The sequence below is a fragment of the Gopherus evgoodei genome, chromosome 3, assembly GCF_007399415.2.
Source record: "Gopherus evgoodei ecotype Sinaloan lineage chromosome 3, rGopEvg1_v1.p, whole genome shotgun sequence".
In the NCBI taxonomy this organism is placed as follows: Eukaryota; Metazoa; Chordata; order Testudines; family Testudinidae; genus Gopherus; species Gopherus evgoodei.
This window is the reverse complement of record NC_044324.1, coordinates 129,534,549-129,560,315: the sequence shown is the minus strand read 5'-3', so window position 1 is coordinate 129,560,315 and position 25,767 is coordinate 129,534,549. Positions and strand designations below refer to the sequence as shown.

Here is a 25,767-nt window from a genome sequence, read left to right as displayed (position 1 = left end):
CCTGGTTCCAAGCCCCTACCAGCTAGTTGTAATGGGCTGCCTTCCTGCAAGCAGTGGACAAAGCAGGTGGCTGCCAAACAACGTTAGAAGGGAGCATTGCACAACTTTAAATGAGCATGTTCCCTAATTGATCAGCAACAAAACAACGTTAACCGGGAGGACTTTATGTAAGGAGTTACTTTACTCGTCTTCACTTTTAAGACCCTTCACGCCTTATCCCCCTACCCTCTCATAGGTGATATCAAGATGTCAATCTCCACCTCTGTTCTTCAAATGATGCCAATCTTGACTGACCGCTCCTGTGTGCCCATTTAAACATTTTTCCAACAAGCACCTTCATACTTTCTGCCATGCTTCCCCTTATGCATTGGAGAAGCTCCTCATAAATATCTGCAAGACTACCTCAACTGTCTTCCTTCAAATCCCTCTTTAAAACTCTGTTCTGCTGTGATGCCTCTAAACAACTCAACACTGCTTAGGCCACTGGTTTGCTGTGAGTACTGTTTTTCATGATAACCGGTAACATTTCATTGTTTTCTTGCGCTCTCCCTCTTTGTTTTATCCATCTGTTATCTACATAAGTGAGTTCATAAGCTCTTCAGGGCGGGGCCATCTCTGTTTGTACAATGCCTAGAACAACAGGCCCCTTGCCTCTAGGTTCCATATAAACAATAAATTCTAAAAATACTGTAGTGTCATTAAAGAAAAAATATCCAACACTGCCCATTAATGTACATGTAATATAGTAAAACCAAGTAATTAAATTATATAAATAAATCTATGATCATTGTGCTGCAAAGAGGTGACCCCTCATTCTTCCATAAAGAAATGCTGTGGCAAGCGTCCTCTATCATGCTATTTCAGATGGTAAGACTTTCTTGGCAGGATTGTATGGAAAGTCAAACGAGGCTCTGTGATAAGCAACTATTAATTATTCCATCATACAGTTCATGAGTATTTGTACTTGATGTGCAGGTGCACCTTTGTTAGGGGGTACCATGTTGAATTTCTTTTAAAAAGAAACACATGGAGGAAAGAATGAGACTCCACTTCTATATCATTTTCTAAAAGTGTTCTTCCCCATGGATGAACGACCCTTTTGGATAAAGCAGCGTTGAATATTCAGTATCAAGCAGATACTGCATTCAGTTATTTGTAAGCAATCACACAGTTATAATAAATTAACAACATTTAGCACTTTTATGGCACCTTTCTTCCAAGGATCTCAAAGTACTTTACAAAGTTAATTAAGCCCTCAATAGGGTCAGGGAAGTATTATCCCCATTTTACAGATGAAGCTGATTCACGGAGTGGCTAAATGATTTGCCTAAGGTCACAAAGCAAGTCAGTAGCAAAGCCAGGTCTAGTACCCAGGTGTTTTGACTATCTGCCTTATGTTCCACACTCCAACCGCTTTGTGGGACCATATTTTCTTCCTATTATGTAATGTGTAGTAATTTCTAAAGATTAGGATTATCATAAATAGCTTCCTTAAGTTTTAGTAGGGTTTGCAGGTGTTTTAAAGAAAGCAGACTATAAATTGCAATAAATAGTTTTTTTAAGAAGTGTTGTGAATTTTAAATACAATTGATTCCCCATCCCCTCTCCCAAAGGAAAAGTTTTTAAATGAAAAATTACTTCTCACATAGAAGACAAAATTTTAACTGTCTATTCCATTGTCTGGAGAAAATAGAGGATAATATCTGAATAAATAACTGGAGTATATTGTAACATGGCTCCCAGGCATTAAAAAAAATATAAAGTAAGTCATTAGCTATTAACAGAGCCAGGGAAAATTGTTATAATTAAATCCTAGTTTAATCTACTGTATAGTTTTATGAGTTAATTGTAACATGTTTCTTTGTGGTCAGTTTTGGAAAGTAAACTGTTAATCAAAAAAAATGTTAAAGGAAACGACTGTCAGTGGATAGAAAAAATACACAAGAGAGCAGAGAGGCACATATCCTTGCGCGGAAATTCTACGAGATTAGCTTTCCTTTACCACAACTTCATGGTGCTTGCTTTTTGGTATCTCCTACATCAACTGGCTCTAGGAAGTAAAAAGGGCTAAAATTCCACAGGTTAGCCAATCTACAAACTATCATACTCTCCAGAAGGAATCTTCCCACATATGCACAGCAAAACTTGAAGAAATTATTATATAAATCCTGAAGTACTTACTCAGGTAAAACTCCCACTGACTTCAGCAGGTCTTTTGTCAGAGTAGGGACCCCAAGTACTGGTACTATATTTTTAATTAGTGATTTTTTAAAAATATATCTGATGTCTTCTGTGCCAAATTACTTCAGAAAAGGAAAGGATGTGTGCTGAGTCACACAGTCAAGAGGGCTCAACTGATGAACAGCTTCTCAGCTAACAGGGCCTAATCTTCAGAGATGCAGCTGTCACTGACCATAATATGAGGGATAGGTGTTTACAGCTTCTAAAGATCAGGATTTTTATGTTTAGTTTTGAGAGGAAGAGGGCACAAAGACTAAGCTGAAACTTTACAGTGCTCTGAGATAAGCTTCTTGTTAGGAAGCTACAACTGCCCTGGTGGTATGAGACTAAATGACACAACAGGACACCACAACTACTTTTGTATGTCATCTCAATTCGCATAATGAAAACTTTAGGTCATGGAACAGTTACTCCATTTACAGACTTTTGATCTCTTCTACACACATATTAATTACCTGTCTGGAATCTTTTCCTTAGCACTCTTCACATAAGGACAAATTGAAAAGAATTAAATTACTTTACCTTTATGAAACTTCATGAACGGTTTTTGAAGGCACAAGAGTCCTTTCTAGTCTTATGGGCTGAGCATATTTCTACAATACCTGATTCTTCGTAGAAAGCAAAAAAAATGAGTACCCTGATTGCAAGGGTTCAAAAGGATTGAATCGCCATTTGCAGAACCAAAAGTTTTAGAGAACAAAAATTCAATTCTAGATCTTACTGAATTGGTTGCTAGATAAAATTGTACAACATCTGAAGGAGATTTCAGTGGGAAACACTGGAACTGAGATGGTGCAAATGACAACTACTGAATTTTTAAATAGCAGACTTTCAACATTTATGTCAGTTTCTCTCAGAAAGGACTGCACAGTCATCCAGTGATAACTTCTCAAGTGTGACAATCAATACTAGTTGATATATATAGACTTGCATTCAGCTCTAGAGTCACAGTACTTTCAGGATCTGCGAAGACTTTAGTGTAGTGCAGAGATTCACAGATTATAAAGCTGGAAGGGACTACTGTGATCATCTACTCTGAAGTCTTGCATGTAGTCTGAATTGTCCATTTCTGCTTCCAGACATTGGATCTTTTTTTATACTTTTGTCTATTGGAGTGGAGATCCCCTCTATTATCACATTTCTGTTCCCTAAATTTTGTATATAAACTGTGACCATTTACTTCTGTTTATATATCCTAGGACCACATCAGTAAATCTGGCCACAGAGTCACAATGGGAGCTCATGTAGTCCACCATGACTCTCAAGTCTTTCTCATCACTGCTTCCTAGAACAGAATCCTCCATTCTGTAAGTATGGCCTGCATTCTTTAATCCTAGATTTATGACTTTACAACTTGCCATATTAAAACATAACACTGTTTGCTTGTACCCAGCATATGAAACAACCTTGATTGTTCTGTATCAAGATCTGTCCACTTCATTATTTACCACTCCCCCAATCCTTGTAGCCTCTATTTGTGTCTCCTCTAGTCAGAATAGAAATTCAAAGAATGTAGCTCCCAGAAGGCACTCAATCCTATAAAACAGACTCAGTCCAATACTTCCACTTATCCCTACTGTCTTATTAACTTCCCTGTGTGGACATTCAATGGTTTTATACACTACTGAAAAGTCACTATCTCAATACACACCAGGGTGTGGGAGGAAATCAATTACTCTGACACTCGTGGTACAGTAGGGGTTTAAAAATCTAGAGACAGCATCAGGAGTAAAGTCCACATATGAGGCCATTAAACCACAGTCAACAGGCAATCATTTACTGACAACAGCTACAGTCAGGAGAAGGCTGATCAGTCCCTTTTGTAAGATTTATCACTTGTCCCTAGATAAACCTCCTTTTTCTAAATAGTCAAATACACCGCAATAAAAAGATTCAGGTTCTGCCTCCCAGACAGGTTATATTAGTTAAAATGTGGGTTCAGATTTTCCACTACATATGCTGTCACTGTATTTCTGATTAGACTGTCACTGAGGTACAGAGGAGATGTGTACCCTTTTGAGACCATTCAGCTTTAAACCAACAGGACCTTTCACTGAAGAACCTAGAGAGTGGAGATTATGCCAAAAAGAAGGTACTGGCATAGATAACATCTTCCATAACCTGTGAATAAAACACTCCTGACATAACAGGAAATCTGCAAATCTGCCACAGAGGCCAAAATGCTGACAATGGCACCACCTTGGGCAAATTTTACTGCAAGTCAGAGACCCAATGGGAGAGTTAATGACCAGCAATGACATTCATGACATTCCTAAATAATAACTGAGAAGGGTCTTCTTCCTTCTTTAAAATCACCACAGCAAACACTACACCCACTGAGGCGGCGGACGGGGAGGGAGAGGAAGGGAGAGAAAATGCCCTGTACAGCAGCATCCAGAACAACCTTTCAAAATTCTACTTGCCCATTCCTTCTTCTAAGCAAAATACAATTAGTATTATCATCACCATTGCAGCAAGGATGAGTAAATAAGATTTTTGTGCCTAGGATAGTAAATGTTCATGACAATTTTGCAAGGTTGATCTAGAACATCTTCATCTTTTTGGGTCAAACACTAGAGTTAAAGATCAGTGAAGGAGTGAAAAAAATCTTATAATAGTTTCAGAAAACTATAAAACTCATTATTCAAATATCAACTATGATACAATTGCTCCCACTGTATGGAACTAACTAACTATTTAATTTTAGGAAAAAGTTTTCCCATAAAGGAAAGTATTCATTCTCATGTGAATCTTCTAGATGTTAAACCATTTTCACTTATCTAAAAAAAAAAAAAAAAACAGTAATTTTACATGTTGCACACCATGTGTATTACTGGATAAGACATAGTGCCGAACACACAGGGAGAACAAAAATTGTAGTCCAAAAATCAAAGGCAATGAAGTCATAAAAAAGTGCAGATTTAAATAGGATTCACTGTAAAAATATCTCCAGGCTAATCATAAATTGTTCTAGCCTACTCAAGATTTCCCACTGCTACCTTCCCCTTTTATTCAAAGAAAAAAGCAATGATTCAAAATGGAAGCTCAGTAATTATTTACGCCTCAGTATGTAAACTGTAAAATGACTGGCAAAGTTCTTAGCACATCAACTTAGATATATGTAAGCACGACATTCTTTCCCTGTGGTAGGCGGCCCCATGTCAGGTAACTATGCGCTAGAACTTGTCCTGTGCTACCTGTTCAAAGGGAACTGCGCAAGAATATTTCAAGCTCTGACAGATACCATTTCGTGCAAAAACATCCACAGGAGTATTACAGAAAAAGACAGCAGTGATGTTTCAGCAACCCTGTGTCAAGAAAGGTGTTCTCCTGCATTTTTATTGACACACAAGAAGTGACTGATCATTCCTTATGTAAACTGTGTCAGCAGTGCTGATACTGCTTTTCTAGAGCTCCACAGTCCTTTCCAGGCATCCCCGCACCCTTTCATTTAAGATTTTACCTCTCTCCACTGGGGATGGGACTGAACATGGCAAATACTTTGGTATAACTCTGCGATCTTCAGAGACAGGAAAAAGTACCTAGTAAAAATTGCAAGCTATATTTTACAGCACTCTACTACTAAATGACTAAAGGATTAGTAGGGCCCGAAATGTTTTGTCTTTTCCATCAGCAGTTGTTTCTAAATTTTTAAGGACTTTTTATAACCAATCTTAAAAGGATCTAGAACTCACATACCTCTGTCTATTCTTGTAAATGGGATACATTGGAACATGTCTGCTTAAAAAAAAAAATACCTTTCAACTAAAAATATGTGTTTTCTTCACTAAGGAGAGCACCAAATGTAACCTACATTTTGACATTCTTTATAACAATAGCTACTACTAAACTTCAGAATAATGTTTGATTTTATTTTCTGAATTTAAGAGTATTCTTTTTCAGGTTTCCAAGAAAATGTATAGTAGTTACAGAAGCCCTGTAGGCAAATGAAAAATGACCCAAGTAGGAACAGTTATAATACTTTATATTTATTTTTAACAGGCTCTTGAGGCATTTCAAAAAGGTGGGCAAATATTATCTCTCACTTTACACCTGTAGAAAAACTAAATTGGAATACAGAACGCAAAAAATATTAAAATTACAAAAGACAAGATTCAACAAACTATCAGGGAGGTACAAGGGAGATTAACAAGATGGGGGGGAAAAGCAGAATTCACGGTTACAGGCATAAAGAAGCATTTCTTATATAACAATGTTATGTTATAAAATTCCAAAAATAAAGAACAAATGTCTGCATCGTGATGGCATTTATCAAGTGTACCTTTTACCATTTGGTCCAAGATTACACATTTACTCAGATCATAGAGCCTCCAAATTGCCAGTGTAGGGAGAAGGGTGACCAGACAGCAAGTGTGAAAAATCGGGGCGGGGTGGGGGAGGTAATAGGAGCCTATATAAGAAAAAGACCCAAAAATCGTGACTGTCCCAATAAAATTGGGACATCTGGTCACCCTAGAAGGGAGGCTATATGCGATGTTCCTTCAAATTTTTTCCATCCATGTACAGAATGATTTTTGTTATGTGGGCCAGTAGAAACAAAAAACCTAGATAGAATATATATTTTAAAAGTTACCATCAGGATAATTACTCCACCCAGGATAGGTTAGGCATTTTAGAACTCATTACTAAATTTAAGCATAAGAGAGAAATAAAATTATGAAATGCATAGACCAGTCCAGAAACTAAAATAACAGCACTTTGAACTAATACAATTACAGAGAATATATGTGCATTGCAGGAAGTACCAAGAAGTAACAATAACAACACAAGTATGTGTTGGGAGGTGACTGTAAGACAGACACAAAGACTGTGTGTGTGTGTGTGTGTGTGTGTGTGTGTGTGTGTGTGTGTGTGTGTGTGTGTGTGTGTGTGAGAGAGAGAGAGACACTCAGTGTGTGTGTGTGTGTGTAAGAGAGAGAGAGACAGATTGTGTGAGAGAGACAGTTTATGTGTGCAAGAGAGTGAGAGAGAGAGAGACTGTGTATATGTGAGTGAGAGACACAGACTGTGTGTGTGTGTGAGAGAGAGAGAGAGAGAGAGAGAGAGAGAGAGAGACACACACACACACATACACAAAAAGTGTGTGTGTGTGCTGGCTGTTGGGGAAGTCAATGAGAGACCATGCACTGTCTCTTTAAGACACTCACACTAGAAGGCTCAGACCACAGCAGCTGCCGCCAGCTCTCCTGCTCCTGAGCCCTGTCTCCCTTCCTCCGCTCTGCGGAAATGTGGTACATGGGCAGCGGGGAGCCTGCGGAGAGGGACACCCTGACATCAGCGCCCCTCTTCCCCTGATCACCCCGGCATAGCAAGCAGGAGGTTCCCAGAAGCAGCTGCCCAGGAGCTCCAAGTCAGGGGGCAGGAGCAACGTGGTTGCAGAGCAGCGGGTGGAGGGGCACCTGAACACACACCACCATGCACTTGATTCACTCCTGGGCAGCTGCACAACCGCGCAGCTTAGAGAGAACACAGGATATATGGGATTTCCCACAGCATCATCTTCAGGGCTTGAGAACTCCATTCACCTGCTCTTCAGCAGCAAGGAAGATTTTTTTCTTTGTGAGCGTGGGGCCTAACCCATCAATTTCTGCAGAATTTAATCCTTCATTGTAAAAATATAAATTTCTAGCTAAGACAATCTTATAAATATAAACTGAGCATAAATCCATTAAGCACAGTCTGCATGAATCTGCAGAGGGATATGTCCAGTACCTCTGCCTTTGTTTTAACTCATGGTTATGCCAAGCAATACTAAAGTGAAAACTGACTAAATGCACAGTGGTCAGTTTCCACTGGTGCTTTTAGAATGCTGTGGGCCACAGCTGAATTGTCAAAAATCATGTTAATTTTATTGTGCTGCTGATTGGGAAAGTCAGGAGCAGCAGCACGATACATTATTCAAGGAGGAAAAAAGGACCCTTAAACAGAGGCTTGCAGAGGAATTTCCCTCCTTACCAACAGAATCAGTGTGTTTCTAGCAATGAATCACACAGATTTACTTTTCCTGAAAGCTGTTTGCACAAAATAAAATAGTTCAGAGAAACAGACAGCCCTGTAAAAGAACTAAGTAACTCTGCCTACAAAGCATAAAGAACACTCAAAATAAATACGTTGCTTTTATAATTAAAACATCATCTTCCTCAAGTGGCTGCCTAAACCTTGCTCATTTAGATCAGAATCTTGTATCAAAACACAAGTTTATACTGTGTTTTCCCAAAACCGAGATGGGAACTCTACCTCTGTTCTATGGACTATAGTAATAAAAAGTGCAATTTGCCCCTTTGACATAAATATCAAAGCCAGAGATCACTTATTTTTCCCCAAGGAGACACCTTTTAAAACAAACATTTGAATTTATTTTTTAATGTGGACTTGCTAAAGGGGAAATATGTAAGAACCTCGTTAATAATGCCTATATATCTTATCCTGAAATCATCAATCCAAATAGTACAATGTTGCTAAGTAAAAATAGCCAGAAATGAGAAAAAAGGGTAGCGCATATACAAATATGAGAGAGACATGGATTTCTCTCCCCACCACCCTTTATTATCTATTTTTAAAGGTATCTGAGGATTCATATACTCAATCCTTTAACCAATAATGCAGGAGTTTAATATTCTTGCTTTATTTTAAACAAAAACAAACTAAGCAGCACAGGTGCAAATGCAGCTCCAGTGAAAGAAGTGGTCACACTCTAGCCTGTAAAGCAACAAAAGCCTGTGAAAAGTGGATGGGCTTTAAGCAGTATTTCTACTTTCCCTTCATTCCATCCGCATCTACTTTTAATTTCATCTTCAAAAGAAGAAAATAAAAAACTAAAAAAACAAGAGAAATTAAACCTTCTGATTCAATATTTACACTGGGATCTTCCCCTGCCCCTGAGATGGAAGGAAAATAATGTTTAGTGAAAACTATAAGCAGCAAAGCAGAGGGAGGGATAGCTCAGTGATTTGAGCATCAGCCTGCTAAATGCAGGGTTGTGAGGTCAATCCTTGAGGGGGCCACTTAGGGATCTAGGGCAAAATCATTACTTGGTCCTCCTAATGAAGGCAGAGGGCTGGACTCAATTACCTTTCAGTTCTATGAGATAAGTGTATCTCCATATATTATCATTATGATACATGAAAAGCTGGTAAAAGCTATGGAAACTCTCGTGTCAGAAAAAAAGAGACCCAAGCAGAAGAAATAAGGAACATAAATCAAAACAAAACAACACACACACCAATTTTACATTCCTGGGTAAAGCTACGTCCAATAAAATGTTTACACACAAAGGTGAGCAGGATTGATCCTATTTCTTCAACTTACACACTGTTCAACATCAACTACACAAAAGAGGGTTGACAAAGATTTTTTACTTTTTTGTAGTATTTATCATTTCACCACAAGCTATTTTTCAAATAAAAATGTCTAATTATTTTTAATAGAATTTTATTTAATTGATTCTAAATCAATAGGTTTTTTTAAAGGAGAGAAAGATTGTGGGGGGAATGGGAGTCTAATTAGACAGTGAGCTGTTGAGAACTCAGAGACAATCATTTTAAAAGGCACTTCAGCACCAAAAGAGCCACAACTTCTAAATTTTATTATATAGGTTTATTACCTCCATTTTTCAGGTCCCCAGAGCAGCTTGCCCGTATCTGGCTGATCTCATGACACTCATGCATCCCAGAGTACAAAAGAATAACAACATTATTGCTTCTATAAGTCTACTTCATTCTATATTTAGCTTTTTGGTGCTTTTGAAATTTTTCTCCAAATGACAAACAAAGGTATCAAAGCCCCATTTTCAAGAGACTTAGATACTTGGAAGCCTTAGTCCCACAGACTTTCAATGAGACTTAGGCTTCTACATTTAAAAATATAGTTTTGGCTCCGACATCACTTAAGATGATTTTGAAAAATTTTACCTAATAGTTTAAAATTTAAAGTATTCTTATTTTATAGGTTAAAAAATCCGAAAACTTCAGAAGAGGACTTGGAATCACTTGTTTTTTTAAACATTTCTGATTACTTTTTTTAAAAGGACAGCATTTAATTAGCACTATAATAAATGCACTAGAGGTTCCATCTGACCCACTCTACTGTTGCCAGACTGGAATTCTGCCTACTGGATCTGGAGGGGCTGATTCTGAACATGCTTAAAATAATGTCAATCAAGGATAACTCAACTGAACTCCAATATCACGAGATCAGAATCAGGCCCCTTGAGTAAAATCCTTGCTTCACTGACCTCAATGGCAAAACTCCCACTGACTTCATTGGAATCAGGATTTCAGCCCTTATCTACACAGTTAAACTATTAGTCATGGGAAACATACATACTCCTCATTTTAAAACTGAAATACCAATGACTCCCCTGCTCCCACTGCACTAGTTCAGATTTATGGACAACTGATAGAATGTGTTGATAAGCTTATATCAGCTATAGACAACATTTTCAGAATGTCCAGTGGGTATCCTGTAGCAAGTACAGTCAAAATGTTACTACATAGATGTTGGTTGTAGCTAGTTAAAACATAATGAGCACAAAACTCTCCTTTGATAAATATAATCGACAAAGAGCTGCTAGCTAAAGTTATAATACAAACAGTAACAGTTAATTATCCTTAACCTAAACCTCCTGGTTAGACACTGACAGCTATTAAACATAATTCCACAGCAGAGTTTTCTTAAAATGAGACACTTATTTCACTATGGATTTAAATACCTTAATTCACATCTCAAGCTGCCATGCAAAACAAGCTGTCCAAAAATAAATGATTCCCTGCTTCACTCAGCAGAGAGAAAACTGCCTTGTCCCCTACTGCTGATAATCAAAATTCAAGTTTACTAGCTAAATAGCTCTTTGACTGACAGCTAGTTCTTTTCATATACAAAATTCTCAACAACAACAAAAATCCTTCATACAGGGGAGTTATGTGCCTCACCACCTCCCAAAACAGCAACCTTCCCAAATCCCCAATAAACACTTCTGCAGGTTTTCCTCCCTCTTCCTTTCCAAGAGCAGCACCAGTTCCAATTTGGTCTAGCTGCACAAATGTTATTATATTCATCAAGGTGTTCAGATTAAAGCACAATAACTTAGCAGTACTGAGAGCAAAACTTAATTAGAAAAATATATTTATTAAACTTATACATAACAACTGCCACTCTCTCAATGATCAGTGTAAAATGAGCATTTAATGAACATCTGTGAAGTGGTGAGACTGAAATTCTGGCACCAGTGTCCCTTCCAAGATAGCACTCTGCCATGCGCTTGAAGGAACAGTGCTGTTTCCTTGAGGCATCTGACACTTTCTGCTTAACCTACCATTTTTTCTACACAGTTCTAAAGAAATGATAGAAACATTTCAGTGATTTCTATTTTCCATAATAATGCAATTCTGCTACTTAAGGGATTTTCTTCAGTAAACATTGTCAGATAACCAATGTTAAGATGAAGAGCTAAGCTACCATAAAGACCCCAACTTATGTCAAATTTGATTCTGCGATTATCTGTAATCTGTGCTCACCTCCCTCTATGGAGTGAATTACACTGAATGGAAGGGATAATTCTAAAGGAGACAATACAACATAAAGCCTTATCCCACCATGAACTAAAGTAGCTGCCTTTGTTCAATTTAGTCAATGAGGCTTAGCACCAGAGACAAAGAAAGAAAAACACTGAACACTTTCCAACAGTCTGCACAACACACACACTTTTTAGTGTTTCTATAAACCTAAAATATAAAATCCCATTTCTTTACAAGACAAAGGACAACAGCAACTTTGATTTTGTAATGATTAATGGTTGAATATCAAAAGATCGACTCTTAAAGATGACCTAAAAAGGAAAACAAATGGGGTCAGGCCCTTATTTCCTCTCTTTAAGATGCATAAAGGGAGGTCTACAAGATTCCCCCATCAAAGAAGTCCCCCCACCCCCCACCCCTCAGAGTATTATTTTGTCTATCATGTTCTTTTCCTGGAAGTTTATAGAGGACTGATAGAATGAATGGTGTCTCAAGTCAAATAACACACTGAGTGAAGAAATTACTTTTATTCAAACTGTTCACAGCTCTTTGAATTAAATAGACATTAAAAAACATACTAAAGCAGGGGAGGAAAAGTCACCTTCTTAACGATGCAACCACACTCCTTTGAATTAATATTCCAAATATGTAGAAAATAAAAAATAATCAGAACTTCCCACCCCCAATAGAGTCAAATGAGATTTTTTTCCCCTAAGAAATAATAGAGCAAACATTTTACTTTCTGTCTCCTTCCCTCTATCATCCCCACCAATATACCTACTAGAAACAATTTCAGAACATAAACTGCAATCTAGCCACAATTCTGTTGCTGGATGAAGACAATATATACACTAGTGAAGGAAATATATATACAGCTGGCTTAGTTTTCTTTGTTTAATATATATATTATCTTCCAATTACTAGGTTGAAGCAAACCATTATCATTAACCCCGCCTTCTTCTTGGCATACTTCAATCTTCTGGAATTAAAATGATTTCACAAAGTAACACACACACCAGTCACCCAGCAGCTAGTACACTAGTGTTTGCAAGCTTTAAAAAAAATCTACCTTCCAAGTCAACAGCCAATTCATTTCTTTGGTTTAAACTGGACATTTTCAATCTGCAATGTCACTCAAGGTGAGCACTGCAAACAGGTAATCATATTGGTGCTGCTATAGTTCTGGTTGACTTGCAGTTTCCATTATAATAAAGCCTTACTGTACATTCCCAGAGATTTTATAACTTTCCTGAGCCATTAAAATTTACTCCCAAGTTGAAACCTGTCAACCAGAAGCAAATTTCCCCTGCTCCACCCAACCAAAGTGTATATACCAAAATAAATAAGTTGGTCTCAGAAGTTTTAAAGTTCTGCCTTTTCAAATATCAGGGATCAGACACCTTGTATAAACTGAGTTTACTGTAAACACCATGGGCTCCTTGTATTCCTCCATTCCGCTCTCCCCTCACAAGCTCCCTGTGTACCATTCTCTCATTCCACTGTATTTCAAAGACTCTCCATGATTCCCCCAGTCACCCACATGCTAGTGTCTCAGTGTACTCCCCATTCAACTCTCCTCCCATACTAGGGACCCCCCATTCGCCCACCCCCATAACAGAGACTGTGTGAACCCCATTCCCACTTCCTCCCATGCCATCCATTCTCCACACATACTGACATGCCAAACGCTCTGTGGTCCCACCCCCTTCCCTCATACCAGGTTCCCCCATTCTCCCTCCCATGGCAGAAACTCTGTGTATGTCCCCCCAATCCCCTCTTTCCAACCATGGCCCCTATTCCAGGGTTCCCCAATCACCCCTCATCAGGAGTTGTGTGCCCCAGTCACCCTTCCCCCAATTCCAGAGGTTCTGTGTATACTCCTATTCCCCCCATACCAGGGTCCCCCATTCTCTTCCCCATGACAGGGGCTCTGTGTGCCCTCCCATTACTCCCTCCACTCATTCCAAAGACTCTCTCCCTTCCCCCACAGTAGGGGTTCTGTGTGCCCTCCATTCCCTCACCTGCCCCATGGCAAGGTTTCTATGTGAACTCATTACCTCCTTCCTGTTTCTACATTCTCCTCATCTCAGGGGCTCTGTCTGCCCCCCTCCCAGGGGTCGTGTGTGCCCCATTCTCCCCACTATTATTCTACTTTCTGTCTGAGACCTAAATCATTCAGGGTGTCAACATGTTAAACTTTATGGGCAAGATGTGCAGAGAGGAGCAAGGAAATTGTTATGCTAGCATGTGTTAATGGATGCCCTCAACCAGTTGTCTGATCCACAGACAACCACAGTGCTGCTTCAGACTGTGGCTGTGCTAAAGAGCTGGCAGGGGCTTCCTGTGCTCTCCATTTTTCCCCCTTTCCCCAAAATCAATAGGATTCTTCCTGGAGGCAGTATTCAAAAGTTATCACATTACAGACGTACAGACAAATGCCACCGAGTTGACTGTAAGGCCTTTGCAAACTCAACCAATAAATACACTTAGAAGGTACGTTTTTGCAGTCTTAACATTCAATATTTTTAAAACAAAATATGAGAAAATGATCAGTTCACAAACCAGTTTGATTGCATTTGGATATTTTGAAGTTTAAGGCACCAGTCTTACAAATGACTACCCAGAGTCTGCAGTCAAAATTAGAAAGGCAGCTATATTAAGCTTTAACTGGCTATGAAGAATGGGTACAGTACATACACATGCAACTATTTTCCATAAAGATTTTACTATGCATCTCACAACACAATCTTATTTTACACAATAAGATGTTCCAGTCCATCAAGTACATAAGAATTTTTAATACATCCTAAACATCAATTATCCAATGACTGACTGATTAAATAGGCCCATCGCAGCACTGAAAGGACCATTCTATTATTTCAGACATTTATCTATATATCCAGGCTTTCAGACTTGGTTGAAAAGTTTCATAAACTAGTACATGGTTTGTTTGTTTAGTGGGAGGGATGATTTCCTTTTTTCAAGCTGAGGAATGGAAAATATTACAGGTACATAAAATTGAAATGTATTTTTAAATTTCAATTAAAACTTTATTTAAACATTTTCCTACAGAACTTGGAAACCAAGAACAACGTATTTTGCAAATACATGAGAACAAGAAAGTGAAACTGATCAGTATCCTTTCACTATCAAAGTGCTGAAAGGGAGGAAAAGAACTGAGGAAGAGTAAATCAGATGTTAAAAACAATTTCCTTTTCAATGATCTGATATTGTTATTAATAACAGTGCAGACAAAATATTTTCTATTAACATATTTGACTTGGGACCTCATATTTGGAAAAATGTGGGTGCTCACTATCTTTGATTTTCAGACCAATTAGTTTTATTTCAACACTGTCTCTTTAAAATTCTAGGAAATACATAGAAAACAAAAAGTTAAAAGCTCTTATTATGTCTTTAAATGTACAATATAATCTCTCTCAGAAGTCCTGCCTAAGCAGGGATGTCACCACATTATAAGCTTAAAATTACATCTGTCCCACAGAGAAAAATTGTCCCTAAATTTGTGTGTCACTTAAATAAGAAATACAGTACCATGAAACTGAAGTTATGGAAAATGTTATTTAAAACTAAAGAAATTTCACCCACATAATTTTAATAATGAAGTGCAATGCGTTTAAATAAATAAAAATCTATTAAGACTCCAGAACATTAACGGAATAAATTGGTGGAATTAAAAACTCACAAACGAATACATTTTAAATTCAAGTATTTGAAAATCACCTCTTTTTCTACTGATCTGACAGGGTCTGAATTCTGGGTTTTTAATAAAAGAGCTGATCACATTAGAATCAATTAATCATATGCAAGCAAAAGCTGGATTCTTTATGCATATCTAGGGGTATGTTATGACACCAGTACCTTCTCTCAGCAGAAACCTAGAACTGTGAACTCATGTTCTTCTAGGTAAACAAAAGAAAAAAGGAGTTTCAAATACTGTTCTAAAATGCATTTACATTGCAATTTTAAATCTACTTAAGTGCTCTGTTAATGCTTAGGCATTTAAAATGGTTTCTAGGCTTAGGCTCAGATTATACAAACAGTTTACAAACATGTGCAACTTTACTCAACAGAACTAGTCCTCCTGAACCGAGACTGAAACATGCTGTACATGTGTCATGGTATAATTCCCCACTCTGGAACCTTAGCGTCCAAAAGATGGGGTACCAGCATGAATTCTTCTAAGCTTAATTACCAGCTTAGAACCTGTAGCGCTGCCACCAACCAGGAATTCCAGTGCCTGGTATAATTTGGTCCCCCCTAAGACCTTGCCCGGGGAACCCCAAGACCCAGACCCTCTGGATCTTACCACAAGGAAAGTAAACCCTTTCCCTCACCGTTGCATCTCCCAGGCTTTCCCTCCCTGGGTTACCCTGGAAGATCACTGTGATTCTAACTCCTTGAATCTTAAAACAGAGAGGAAAATTCACCTTCCTCCCTCCTTCTCTCTCCCCCTCCCAGATTCTCCCTGAGAGAGACAGTAATCCTAACACAGAGAGAAATTAGCCTCTCTCTCCCCCTTCCCTCCTTTCTCCCCACCAATTCCCTGGTGAATCCAGACCCCGTCCCCTGGGGTCTCACACCAGAATAAAAACACAATCAGGTTCTTAAACAAGAAACTTTTAATTAAAGAGAGAAAAACAGTAAAAATTATCTTTGTAAATTTAAAATGGAATAGGTACAGGGTCTTTCAGCTATAGACACTGGGAATACTCTCCCAGCCTAAGTATACAAGTACAAATTAAAATCCTTCCAGCAAAATACACATTTGAACTCTTCCCAGCCAAATACACATTTGCAAATAAAGAAAACAAATATAACCTAACTCGCTTTATCTACCTAGTACTCACTATTCTGAACTTATAAGAGCCTGTATCGGAGAGATTGGAGAGAAACCTGGTTGCACGTCTAGTTCCTTTGAGCCCCCAGAGTGAACAACAACCAAAAACTAACAGCACACACAAAAAACTTCCCTCCCTCGATTTGAAAGTATCCTGTCCCCTGATTGGTCCTCTGGTCAGGTGACAGGCAGGCTCACTGATTTTGTTAACCCTTTACAGGCAAAAGAGATATAAAGTACTTCTGTTCTATTAACTCCTACTATCTGTTTATGACAACATGTTAAATATTTATCTGTGGACTTAAAAAAAAAAAAGAGCCTTTTAAGCCAACCGTACTCTTCTTTAGCGAGCCTAGACAAAGGAGAAATATGTTTTTTTCTTCATTTGCAATCCCATGGAGAAACTATTAGAAAGATACAGAGGTCTGTTCTACATGGCACAAATAGCAAAGGAGTATATTCTCACACTAAGAATGGAAAGATTGTGTGAAGGAATAAATTTGCCACATATGACACCAGAGAAGAAAGCATAGAAACAAGGACCCTGAGAGGATGGCACAAGACCAAGCAGAGTTTTGAAAATAATGGGCAGTCTCCTCTATTGCTTGTACTTTATGAAGCAATTTGATTTGGCAGCCTTTTACACGCGCCTTGCAGAGGTAAACAGCTATAAAAAGTGCAAGGCAGAGGAGAATTAGGCCCCAGGAGAGAGATTTTAAAACTGTAGATAGCAAAGTCCACAGACTCTGTAGCCATGGTTTCCAATAGGAATATTTTTAATCCAAAAATATCACCGAGACAATTTTTATGTTTTTAAAACATTGTCTTCAAATATCTGTAAAGTCTTGGAATGCATATAAGCAGAATTTCAAGTGTTACAGTCTTTGGGGTTGTGTGTGCCCATCTGACACATACACATCATTTGTGCATTTATACAGAAGATAATTCAACTCCTTTGAAGTTACAAGGTAAGTAATTCTGATATCCACATGAGAAGAGAAAATGATTTATCTTGTCTCTGAAGTTATAATCTTGCAGGATTCTCTTGCCTGAATCTTGGCTCCATAAACAGGCAGAACTTCCCCAAACGCTAAGGGGTTTTTTGTTTGTTTGTTTCTAAGTAGTAGTGTATGAGAGCATGGGTCATTCCACAACTAGCAGCTGCATGTCACTATATAGAGGCTAACAACCATCTTTGATGCCTGCAGTACTTTCTTCATCAACAGGTCCAAAATAGGATCCAGGAGAATGGTAACCCTATTGGATAGTATCAGAGGGGCAGCCGTGTTAGTCTGGATCTGTAAAAGCGGCAAAGAATCCTGTGGCACCTTATAGACTAACAGACGTTTTGGAGCCAAAACGTCTGTTAGTCTATAAGGTGCCACTGGACTCTTTGCTCCTATTGGATAGGAGTTCCTGGCCCAGGTTTCCTCAGTCATAAGCCCTTCTAGCTTCTACCATAACCAATTCAGTCTGCCAATACAGCCAATTGTTTAAAAAAGAGTTATAGTAAAATCAGTTCTTCAAACAGAGTTGCTGTCATGGAACTCCTTTGCAGAAGAGATATACTTGGCATCAGAAGAGCCCCCAGCTCTTGTGACCAACTAGGAATCATTGTCTCCCTCCTCCCACACAGTTAATTGATCATGGTATGCTGACAGGGGAGCCTGGAGCATCAATCATGGATCAAAAGGCACTGGCACTGACATTCAGAGCACGAGGAATCAGATATACCAGCATCAAGACCAATATTTATGGCCAATGCTTCAGAATCTTGGTGTGCTGACATCGACTTTGATGTTCCCATGTGTTCAGATTGTGCTGACAACTCCAACAATTCTAGATACATGTAAGTATGGTGTGATTTTCCTCCCTTCAAAAAGCTCTTCTCTTCCTGCAAGGGTGGGTGAAAAAGTCCACTAAAAATCCCACAAAGGCTTTTATTAAATGAAACAGAAAATACTATGCAATTCACTTTATATGAATTATTCCTCAAGCATAAAACAGGCACACGTTGTCCAAAATGAGAAGTTTGCAATTCTGTAAACAAAACACAACTGACTCCCCAGTTGACTAATTAGTAATGCCTTCCAATTTTATATTTGCACTGAGATACAAGTATACTTTTACCAACCTCTCTGATTTTTCAGCACCTACCTTATTACAACAATTTGACCAAACCACTCCAAGTGTACTAAATATCTGCTCGATTCATGCGGAACTGACTCGACAACTCTCTCGAAAATTGACAAAATTCTCTATCAAAATGATCTGCCTTCTGTGATTTTAATTCCCACAATTTCCTATCATTTTGATGCAACAATTTGTGACACAACTTCCTTCACAAACATAAATCTGGATTAAAAATCTAAATCTTCAATGTCAAGCGAGCAAGGAAATCAGGTTAACAATTCTTCAGCCTTACTTTTGCCTTTCCTTCTTGTTCTAGGCTTAACCTACACTACAACCTTTGTATATAGGATCACTAAAATTGGCAAGAAATGCAAAGGTCCTCTGCATTGTATTTCGTATTTTGTCCTTTGTGTAGTTCCAGTTCTTTTTTGTTAATTAATTCAAACTAGATTTTCACCAAGACCAGGACAGTGATGTCATGATCCTGCATGTAGTCATTCAAGTTTCTCCAAAACCTCCTTCAATGCTTTGTTAAGTTTAGTGTCTCTCTTGATGAAGTCCTTTGTAGCAGTTTCATAGAATGCACCCCCAACACTGCTAGAGACACTATTATCCTGAGATTGCTATAAACCTTTGTTGGAAAGCTAGGTACATCATTCCCAGGTTTATCTTTATCAGCCACAAGGCAGATGGTAGTTGTGAAAGAATGTTTTAACTTCTGCTGCATTAGGTTTCTTTGCAAGTTTTATGTAACATGCTGAAGACCTACATGTCAGAAATTTAGACTGCCTGCACCAGATAAGTTCTCTCATCTTTGTCATTCTATCTTCATTGTCTGAACAAATAGCAGAGACCTCCCTGTCATACTTGTCTCTGTATCTGTGGATGGCATCGTCATCCAAATGCACACAACATCTTTCAGTTTCTTTACAGAGACAGAATCAATGGCATTCAGCAGGAACACATTTTTTCTTTGCATGCATGCTTATAGCCAATTATTGGATCATTTCTCATGTTTGACCAAACATCTTCATTAATGTTGATTCTTTAAGTCTTTCTTTAATTTTTCCTCTATTTCTTCATTTGCAGCATCTATTAATAGACCTCTAAGTTAAAATCTGCCACTGCAAACAGCTCTAACCCCAAGCCCTGGCATATAGTGGCTGAAGACAACTCAGGCTTATCTTTCAAGGACTTCTTCCTTCAAGACCCTAAAATCTTTAGAGATTTGAGGACTTTTGCTTGTCTCTTGCTGTGGAGCTGAGATTCAGGAGTAAGACTCCTGAACAGATGGAATAGTTAGAGAAAAAGCACTTACCATGCACCTTTAACCATCTCACTTGAATTCTGCCCACTAATTCCCCCTGGGATTTAGTCTAATATTCCAAAACGTTTGGACAGCATCAAACCACTTTAAAATAAAAAAAAAAAAAAATCAAAAAATAAAAACAATCTCCCAGAGGCTTTTCTTTCCCTTTCCTGCCTCCAAAGCATAGCATACAAACACTCAAATTAGACCAGCACAACTCATAGGTTTTAAGTCCAGACACCTCACAACTCATCAGATTTTCAGAAGTGTATGGTATTTCTGAGTACCTCAACTGGCTGGTTGTTCAATCTAAGACATTATAAAGCTCCCCAATTTTCATAAAGCGCAGAGCACACACCCTCTGAAAATGCTGGCTGTATAATTTATTTTATATTATAGATAAACATACAATCACTAGATAGTCAATTTCAACAAGCATGACTGGGCTCCTCTTGCTTTAATATTCATGTCACAGAAGTAAAAATCCAGGCAGAAATGAAAATGTGGCATCCTGAGCCAAAGACAACTTACCACTCAGCTGGTAAGTTGGCAATTCAATTTACAAACCTGGATTCCTGCATTTTAATCCTTTGTAGAAAGGTGGCAATATATGAGTAATATGAAAAGAGCTGGATTCAGATTATTAGAGGTTCACAAGCCAAACACATGAAGCTCTGGAGGCTGTCCAAAACAAAATCATGCCTAGATGGTGATGTCCGTTCAATAAAAACTCAATGTCATAATTATCCTCTCACTTTTTCCCTGAAGAGTATTAGTAATCATAACTGTAATGTTGCTCAGCCAATTACATTAATGCTGTGAGAAGACAGATAGGGCTAGCAGCCAATCACTGCGCCAGGTCATTGCCTGTTAACAGATAATGTACAATTATCGAGCAATTAGTAAATGAAGTGAAAAATTCAAACACCCATCTCTGAATAACATAGAATAATTCCTTTAAAAATAAAAAAATATGTTTTAATAACTTTGCTTTGGCTGTAGCTAAATGAAAAACTGAAGGCTCTTTTTTTCCACATCTCTTTCTAATGATAGCGGGGTACCTTTAATTAAACTGGCAAAATGCCTTGGCTGTATTAAGCTGGCAACAAAGTAAGGTGTTGGCCTCCTTTAAACCAAATTGCCTCTTACAAACAAGTAAACATCCATTTAAAAAAAAATATAATGAGGAAAAGGAAAAAGTCAGATGATGAAATGCTGCAACTCAACACACTAATAAATCTGAAGTAGCTGAGAACTCATAACAATAGTATATTTGAAGACACAAGCTAATTAGACACTTGTTGTGTATTCTATTCCAATGGGTAGATATCGGGATTAGATTGAAATAAATATATTTGACTGGCAGATCATTATTTTCAGTCCTTTTCTACATTTAACACAAAATAAAGTAAAAAAAAAAATTCTGCAACTAGTTAGCTCCATGTAGAGACAAAACACTGTTTTCCATTCATTATCAAAAAGCCTTGTGCTTGCAATTGAGTATAGAATTCTCAGTCTCTAGTAACAACTCTAATCAGAAATCTAGCCGAAATTTGCCAACATGCTTTTTTGGATAACTTTAATCTATTTTCCCCTTCAGAAAACAACTACTGCATCTTCACTAATTTATAGTGAGAACGTGGGTAATTAATCCTCTTAAAAAGGGTGAGAAAGGAGCAGAAGAGGTCACCATCAACAGTGAAATCCAACTAGACTAGAGGAGATTGTTACATTTATATATCCTCTAATACAAAAAGAAAAAAAAAAGCAACCTTTGACTTTAAGAAGAGAGACAAAGAGAGAAAAGAAATAAACCACAGAAAGCCTCGATAAAAATCAACTCTGATGCAAAGACATGACAGGCTCTCACACACGGAACAATATTGGTCTCGCTCCAATAAACTGGTACTGTGTTAGTGCAAGCTTGGAGTTTTTCTTCTTGTGGATGAGAAAACCTATTAGGGGCGGGGAGACAGGGAGAGAAATGGGTACCTACGTGGGTTAAAAAACCCCAGAACAAAATCCACATACCAAAGAGATATACAGAGCTAGGTGATGTCAACCAAATTTTTTTTGGCGTTCAACATGTTCTTCTCCTAAAAGATATGTCTGTAGCACATTAAATAGTTTAGATACAGTGTGAAATTTAAGGAAACAAATTTATGCCATTATCTATTCATTTTTAAAATAGCCCCTTACCTTCATTCTGAAAGCGAAACACTTTGATTTGAGCATTTTCTTGTGGCCTGCACATTAAGCAGAACGGCAGAGAGGGAGAGAAACTAAAGCAATACAGAAAAATCCTCCACCAACCTGTTGCTGTGGATACTGCATTCCTCCCAGGGCTCCCGAGGTCCGTCCCTGCATTCCCATTGGATATCGCTGAGGTCCTGGAGGGCCATATGACTGCCCTGGGTATGGACTGCTTTGCTGTGTCTGTGAATGAGGGTTATTGCCCATTCCATACAATTGAGGTCTCTTCATTACCATTGGATCCATTGGGCTGCCCTGTTATTAAACACAAGCAAAGATCTGCTTTAAACATACAGTAGGAAGAAATTAGAAACACCCCTTAGTACAGCACAGATTATACCTGCATTTATTCAGCACAGTGAAACTTTATTCTGGACACATCCAACGATTCGACGTACAAAAATGCAGTGAAGCATAGGGATCTACAAGCAGCATGTTCTAATTTTTCTATTAATTAGAAAAGAGTTTTGAAATATGGAAATGGGACTTAAATTCAGAGATATGACAAAAATATTTTGCACATGTAAGCAAAAAAAGAAAAAATGGCATTTAAATTTTCTATTATCTCTGCAGAAGATTAAAAAAAATCAATAAGCACACTAACATATATAATGATTAGCGATACTGTCTTTAAAGTATTCTTCCAGCTACACCAATTTTACGTGTAAAGACACAGTCTTGGGCAAAAATTTTAGTCTGGAAAAGGTGACTAGTTTTCAAATTCATAAAAGAGATGGTGGAAGAAAAAGGAAGTTTTGAAGGAGCATTAAGCATATGATATGTTACATTTCAGAGCCTTTGCATTGCAATCATGTGCATTAATAGGCTTCCAAATCATAATGTGCGTCATAAGCCACATTTCACATGAAAGTCAATTTGCTTCCTTGCCAGACCTCAGAAAATCCGAGACTGGAATGGTTTGGGTTTTTTTCAGTTGTTGTGTTGGTTTTTTGTTTTTGTTTTGTCAGGAAGTACCATGCATCTCAAGAGTTTCACAACTGGTGTCAACCAGTGTGTGATACCTTACTGTCACCTTTTTAACTAGTGAGGACAACTGAATCAGATCGAGAGTATAAACTTTCAAGTGCATCATGCTCCCACAGTGCTGAGCTACAGCATCTATCTTCTACCTCCTAATTAATGTGCATTACTTTGAGGCACAGAAAAGTTACACTTAAAGGGAAAAAAAAAGCCTAAAAAAAAAATTAGCTTAATTAAAAGCAGGGTTTTCAAAGAATCACACAAATTAGAAAAGGAAAAGACTTACTAGTTTATCCAGTTCCTTTCCCTCTTAGTGCAAGGACTTCTCTACAGCATATTTTCTAAAATTCTGCCCAATCTAGTTTTAAATGTCTCATGGGATGGGGCTTCTTTTTAAAGGAGATTATTCCACAGCCTAGTAGGCTATGATACCAGTAAGTTTTTCCTGATATTCAATTTAAATTTTCTTTTTCTTAGTTTCATCCCATTACTGCTTCTTACACTTTTGTAATACACTAATTTTTATTTCTTTATTTTTATATCTGTCAAAAATCTGTAGAGTATATCTCCTCCAAATTAGTAACTGCTTAGCCAACCATATATATTTAGTTAATTTTCATCTCTCTCCTCACAAATAAATCACTCAAACCCATAATTTTTATCATTGGCCTTCTGTAATATCCCATCTATTTGGCAGTATCTTTCTGAAAATGAGGTATGCAGACCCTGAAAGCAGAATTCCATGTGTGACCATACCACAGCTGTGTAGATGGAAACTATTACTTCTTTGTGATATGCCTCTATGCATTTATTTCAAAAGTGCATTAGCCTTCCTTGATACCATATTAAATTGAACGCTCATCTCTAATTTGTGATTCACTATTGCACCTATATCTGTTCTACCGGGTTTCTCTTTGCTTTATATATCTGATATTTCAAATTATTTTTTGCCAGATTATTAGCCTGCATTTGTTTTCACATTGAGTGTCATTGGATAATTTTCTGTGCATATTCATATGTCTCTAGGCCACTATGTATTACTACTATATTCTCACTATAGTGTTTGCAACGCTTTCCAATTTAGAATTATCTGTGAATTAATTAAACTGACGTTTCCTCCCCCTTCTAAAGCATTAAACAAGATGTTATATAAATCAGACTTAACAACACTCCCTGAGCTTCTTTCACTAGACTCTTCCCTTACTCAAAACAATACCTATTACCCTTCATTTTAGATTATTTCTTCCAGGTTTCAATCCACTTGACGATGTTCACATCCAAACCAATTTCAAATGCAGCATTTCTGCTACATGGTATCAAATATGGGGCTAAAAATATAGGCTTCATAATTAGTAATTCCAATAGTTACAGTTAACTGACACTTTTCATTATAAGATCCTATTTTCAGTTCATAAAATAATAGAATTATAGGGTTAGAAGGGACCAGAAGGGTCATCTAGTTTAACTCCCTTCCAAGATGCAGTATATCTAAACTCCCTTCCAAGATTTAGTGGTGTCTAAACCATCCAAGATGGATGGCTATCCAGCCTGCTTTTGAAGGTGCTTTCATAACCTCCCTAGGGCATTCTGTTCCATTGTCTGCTTATAACTTTGCCAAACCTTAACTATCTGGACTGAAACTTTCCAGGAGTGGCTCCACCGGAGGTTGAGCAGTTTTTTGTCTGTGATTTTAATTTGGCAAAAACAGTTCACCCGTTTCGCAGAATGAGGTTGGGGAAAAATAAATTGGTTATGTTAATCTTAAAAATTCTTATAACTTTTTCACTGAGAAGCTTTAGCCCCTCCATGCTTTGGAGCAGGAACTTGGAATTTGCTCGGAAAGCTATCCTAAAGCCTTTTGCTCTTTCCATGAAAAATTGCCCAAATTTCGACAAGGGACTGGAAGCCAGGGATGGGGGGAAACACACAAGGAACCAGGGGGAAGGTAGGGTGCATGTATGGTGGAGGTGAAGAAGAAATGGACAAATGGCGTCACAGGACTGACTGAGTAATGAGACTGACACAAGAAGTTGAGGGGGAGGGGACAGAAGAGAGAGGTCTCTTCACCATTCCTCTGCTCTCAGCAAATATCTGTGAACCCCACTGGCTGGTCCACACAAGGATTACAACCTGTTACTACTATCCGTAGTGCTATCAGTTGCTCTGTAAGCTCACGTGGCAGAGCATGCAGTGGCACTAAAAAACTTTCAACACACTTGATGAACCTTGCGGGTGTCAATATGATTCCACAAGATGAAATTTCTGTTTTTTTCAATTTGCATTTTTAAAAATCTAGGAAGTAACATATTCAAAAAAGCTAAAAGAATGTTAAGCTTGCAAAGTCAAATACTCAAAAGTTACGAATTGCCAAAATTAAGGTTGTCTGTGAAACTTTATTTTGGCCCCACTGTCCATGAGCATTCCAATACAGTCTTTAAATTACATAACATAGT

The 25,767-nt window shown here is 37.9% G+C and overlaps 1 protein-coding gene across 1 annotated transcript in view; it reads right to left on the bottom strand.

Annotated features, from left to right (window-relative positions):
- Positions 1-25,767, bottom strand: part of ARID1B (AT-rich interaction domain 1B) — a 441,148-nt gene that overhangs the window by 385,334 nt on the left and 30,047 nt on the right. Inside the window, 1 exon segment of the mRNA XM_030556641.1 lies at positions 22,394-22,588. Coding sequence (XP_030412501.1) covers positions 22,394-22,588 — 195 coding nt within the window.